General features: G+C 40.6%; 1 protein-coding gene across 1 annotated transcript; it reads right to left on the bottom strand.

Moving 5' to 3' along the window:
• Positions 1 to 4,610: 4,610 nt before the first annotated feature.
• Positions 4,611 to 4,979, bottom strand: LOC147516285 (uncharacterized). The gene has a single exon (XM_086593208.1). The coding sequence runs from the start codon at positions 4,977 to 4,979 to the stop codon at positions 4,611 to 4,613; it is 369 nt and encodes a 122-aa protein (XP_086449334.1).
• Positions 4,980 to 5,391: the final 412 nt, after the last annotated feature.

Below are 5,391 nucleotides of genomic sequence, written 5' to 3'. Positions count from 1 at the left end.
ATGGAAGGGAACTCACAAGCGGTGAGGTTAATTCACCCTAACCCTACACTCTCAAAGCTCTTCCTATATAAACCATAAGAATTCGCGCTTAGGAACTATACAAAATAGGGTTTGATTCTGCTAAATAAACAAGGAGATACGTAGGCAGCTGCCAGGCGGTTCAACCCTGAATTCTAAATCATCTCATCCCTTCTCTCCCAAGAAAAAAGCTCCAGAATCACAAGGCACAGAGGAGGATCAGGGGATACTCAGAAAATCCCGTACAATATTCATTATGATATCTAATAGCATTCTAGGACTAGAGAAAGAGATAGATGCAAGCTAGAGAAACTTGCCTGATCGTCAATGGTCAGAAACTCGTCAGACAACTAGAAGCAAAAGAAAGATGCATTATATATCTCTCTGCCCACTCAAAGCTAAAGCTTGTGTCTCCTACTCTTGAGCAACCTCCTGTTCTTTCCTTTATTATTTTGTTTTTTTTTTCTACTCTAAACTCTAAGATTAACATTATCTTGTCTCTTGAAGAGTTCTACAAAGTTTGGAGACTAGCAGTTCACCGACTGTGGTATATCCTTGTGGCTCTAAACTATCACTTAGGCTTGGGCCTTAAAAGAATACTAAAGACATGGAATAAGCCCAAAGCATTATATTATTACACAAAAGAAACCAGGTTGTTACATTCTTCCCCTCTAAAAAAAAATCTCCCCGAAATTTAACATACCTCCTTTAGAAAAGATGAGAATATTTTTCACGAACATCCGTCTCAAGCTCCCAAGATGCTTCCCTCTCGTCATGATGATTCCATTATACTTTTACCATAGGTATGGTTCTACTGCGAAGAACATGTTCCATTCTATCCAAAATACGCACAGGTTTTTCTTCATAAGTAGCATCTTGCTGTAAATCAAGGCCCTCAACATCGATCACACTAGCTGCTTCCTCATCTATTAGGTGTTTCCTTAGCATTGACACATGAAAAACGTTGTGTACCCCTGCCAAGATACTTGGTAACTCCAATCTATAGGCAACAATTCCAATCTTGTCAAGTACCTTGAATGGTTTGACATATCTAGGTGCCAACTTACCTTTCTTTCTGAATCGTCTCACTCCCCTCATAGGAGACACTTTTAATAACACAAGGCCGTCTTTTTGGAATTCTAAGGGTCTTCATCTCTTATTCGAGTAGCTTTTCTGCCTACTTGTGCAGTCTGTATCCTGTCCCTGATTACTGCTACCTTTTCAATGGTGTCACGTACTACATCTAGTCTAAGCAAAGCACTATATCCAACTTCAGCCCAACAAATTGGTGACCTACACTGTCTACCATATAATGCCTCATATGGTGCCATGCCTATACTGGTCTAGTAACTATTATTATAAGCGAACTCAATCAGTGGTAAGTGTTCCTCCCATCCCCCTTTAAAATCAAGAAGGCAAGCCCTTAGCATATCCTCCCATATTTGGTTAACTCTTTCTATCTGTCCATCAGTTTGGGGGTGAAACACGATGCTGAAATCAAGTTGAGTACCCATAGCCTTCTGAAAACTACCCCAAAATCTAGATGTGAACTGACTGTCTCTATCTGACACTATAGAAACTTGAACTCCATGTAACCTCACTATTTCTTTAATGTATAACTTAAACAAGTCATCCACACTAAGTGTCTTCTTCATAGCTAGGAAGTGTGCAGACTTAGTCAATCGCGCGATCTGCAATGACCCATACAGAATCATTTCCACGAGGTGATCTCGGTAAGCCTTCTATGAAATCCATAGTGATGTGTTACCATTTCCATTCAGCCACTGGTAATGGTTGTAAACTCCCAATAGGTTTCTGATGTTCCGCCTTGACTTGTTGGCAAGTCAAACACTTTGATACATAGTCTGCGATGTCGTACTTCATTCTTTTCCACCAGAAGTGTCGTTTCAAATCCTTATACATCTTTGTACTCCCCGGATTGACAGTGTACCGGGTGCGATGCGCTTCATCAAAGATGGATTTCTTCAATGCAATCACATTAGGCACTACTATTCGACCCCTATGTCTCAAAACACCATCTGGATTCACAATCCAATCTGTCACGACGTCTTTAGTCATTTCAGCCTTTCTGGTCATAACAAAGTCATCTGTTTCTTGTGCTTCAAAAATCCTGCTTATAAGATTAGGCCGAACAGTCATATGACTAATGAATACCCCTTGTCCCCTACTATATTGATGTATGTCAAATTCAAACAAGATTTCCAGCATTCTATACTCTGAAGTAGCCAATAATGCCATCAACCCCCTCGGTTTTCTACTCAAGGCATCTGCAACCACATTAGCTTTCCTCGGGTGGTACTGAAGAGAAAAGTCATAATCCTTTATCAACTCCATCCACCGTCTCTGTCTCATATTTAGGTCTCTCTGAGAGAATAAATACTTTAAGTTTTTGTGATCCGAAAAGAGTTCAAACCTCTCACCATATAAGTAATGCCTCCATATTTTTAATGCAAATACAACTGCCGCCAACTCTAAATCATGAGTAGGGTAGTTCAGTTCATGCACTCTCAACTATCGTGAAGCATAAGCAACTGCTCTTTCCTGTTGCATTAAATTAGAACACAACCCAATCCAAGCAACGATGCATCAGTAAATATTACAAACATAACTCCACTCTCTGGCAATATCAAAACTGGTGTAGAAGTTAGTTTAGCTTTCAATTCTCGAAAAGCTTGCTCACACTTCTTATCCCATATATAAGGTACACCTTTTCTAGTTAAATTGGTTAATAGAGATGCTATATGCGAGAAACCTCTAATAAATCGGCGATAATAACCTGCTATATGATAGTAACTGAAGTAGGTTGCTCCCAATTGAGCACCGACTCAACCTTAGAGGAATCAACAAAAATGCCCTCACTCGTTATCACATGCCCCATGAAATTAACTTTTCTTAGCCAAAAGTCACACTTTTTAAACGTAGCATATAACTGATGCTCTTACAAGGTCTACAGTACAATCCTCAAATGTTCAGCATGCTCCTCTCGACTACTCGAGTATATCAGTATGTCATCAATAAAAATAATAACAAACTAATCCAAGTAATCTCTAAAGACATGGTTTATGAGATCCATGAATGCAGCTAGAGCATTAGTCAACCCAAATGGCATGACTAGAAACTCATATGAACCATATCTTGTTAGAAAAGATGTCTTTGTAACATCAGATGCCCTCATTCTAAATTGGTAAAACCCTTACCTCAGATCAATCTTGGAGAACCACTTTTCCCCCTGAAGTTGATCAAACATATCGTCAATCCTGGGAAGAGGATATTTATTTCGAACAGTTTTCTTGTTCAACTCCCTATAATCAATACACATACGAAGTGATCCATCCTTTTTCTTGACAAACAAAACTGGTGCACCCCACGGTGATGTACTACGCCTGGTGAAACCCCGAGCAAGTAGATCCTCAATCTGGGTCTTTAACTCTTGCAACTCTTTTGGTGCCATACGGTATGGAGGTTAGAAAATAGGAGTAGTGCCCGGGACCAAATCAATACAAAATTCAACCTCTCTAATAGGAGGTAAATTAGGAATATCTCTAAAGACATTCATAAACTCAGACACTACATGTATACCGTCAACTAGCGACACATCCCCTCCATTTTCCATAACCTCAACAAATGCGAGGTACGCTTCTGCTAGGAAATTTTCCTTTTGCAGTAGCTATGACCACAGAGTCTTGTCGCTCGACCTGAAAGGTCACAGTCTTGGAAAAACAATCCAAAGAAACATGGAATGATGCTAACCAATCCATTCCCAGAAGAACATCAAACGCATACATATCAAACACAATTAGGTCTGCTGACATTCAAAGGTCATCAAGAGAAACAGTCACACGACGACACACCCTATCTAGAACCGTAGATCTACCCAATGGTGTCGTTATCTCTAAAGGTGGTGTCAAAATATCATAAGTAAGATCCAATTTCAACATAAAAGAAGCGGCAATAAATGAATGACTAGCACCAGAGTCGAAAAGTATTCTAGCAGGCTGAGAATGTACTAGAAAAATACCTTCTACCATTGCTTCATTAGTACCCCCATCATGAGGTACTATAACATAAACTCTACCATTTGGCTATGGTGCGGCGTGTCGTAATGGCATAGCTGCTGGAAGTACAGTTCCCACTTCAACTTGAACAAGAGCATTCATGTGGCCCCAAGCCTGAAATGGTGCCTGCTGCTAATCATGTCTACTACCCTGGCCCCTCTGTTGGCCCTAGTTTTGTCTCTGGTTCTGGTTTTGAAATTCTCTCCTTGGATTCTTACAATCATAAGCAATGTGCCCTTGATCTCCACATCGATAACAATGCCACTCTTCATGAGAAATAAATTTGTCTCCTTGTCGTGTCTGTCCATGATTTTGCCACCTTGTTCTCTGTTTCTTCCATGGCTGAGAATTCTGACCTTGCTAGTATTGAGCCTTAAATCCTTTACTATAGTTATCATACTTGTCCTTATTTTCCTTCTTCAAATCTGTCTTACTAGCATCCTTCGGTATGTCATGAAGTATGTGATCCATTTCCATAGTGCGAGCACACTCGACAACATCATTATAAGTCTTAAACTATCGACCCTTCACTGCCTTTCTAAGTGGACGAACAAGACCATCCTCGAACTTCCTAGCCCTCCTTTCATCTGAAAGATACATATCCGATGTGAATCGAAGGAGTTGTCTGAATTTTATGTCATATTTAGTCATTGTCATACTACCCTGTGGTAATGTCATGAACTCTGTCACTTTCGCACACCTAATACTCTCTGGAAAATACTGTGCATCAAACCTTATGCAGAATTCAGTCCAAGTAATAGTATTATGGTCTTCTCCCACTGAGACAGATTCCCACCACTTGGATGCATCTCTAGATAGACTATAAACAGCTAGCATATGATTCTGTACTTCATTGCAGTTAAGTACGTTAAATATCTTTTTCATATCTTCTCTCCAATTATCAGCATCTCTCGGATCACTAGTACTAGAAAATTTCTCAGGCTTAAGTTTTATAAACCTCTAAACCATTTTCTTCCATGCTTCATCATTGGGCCCCTGACCTCCTAGAGCCATTACCTCAGCCCTATGCTCGCCTACAGGTGCCGCACCAACATGTGGAACACCAGCTCTCTCAAAACCAACAACCCTCTGAGTCAACTTAACAACTGACGTAATCAAATTTTGTGCCCACTGTGGTGGCTGCTCAGCATTAGGTTCTGGTACTGCACCGTCTCTACTAATGCCAGGTGCATTGGCGCTCCTACCAATGCCAGGTGCATGAGCACCCCTACCTACGCTAGGTGCATCGACGCCTCTACCTACGCCAGGTGCATTGGCGCCTCTACCTTGTCGTGTT

The sequence above is a fragment of the Coptis chinensis genome, chromosome 2 (assembly GCF_015680905.1).
Source record: "Coptis chinensis isolate HL-2020 chromosome 2, ASM1568090v1, whole genome shotgun sequence".
Classification (NCBI taxonomy): domain Eukaryota; kingdom Viridiplantae; phylum Streptophyta; class Magnoliopsida; order Ranunculales; family Ranunculaceae; genus Coptis; species Coptis chinensis.
The sequence above is the reverse complement of the archived record's forward strand: the minus strand, read 5'-3'. Positions and strand labels throughout refer to the sequence as shown.

Bases quoted from the DNA above. Each gene is read 5' to 3' on its own strand.
- LOC147516285 (XM_086593208.1), bottom strand. From the start codon at position 4,979: ATGAAAAAGATATTTAACGTACTTAACTGCAATGAAGTACAGAATCAT.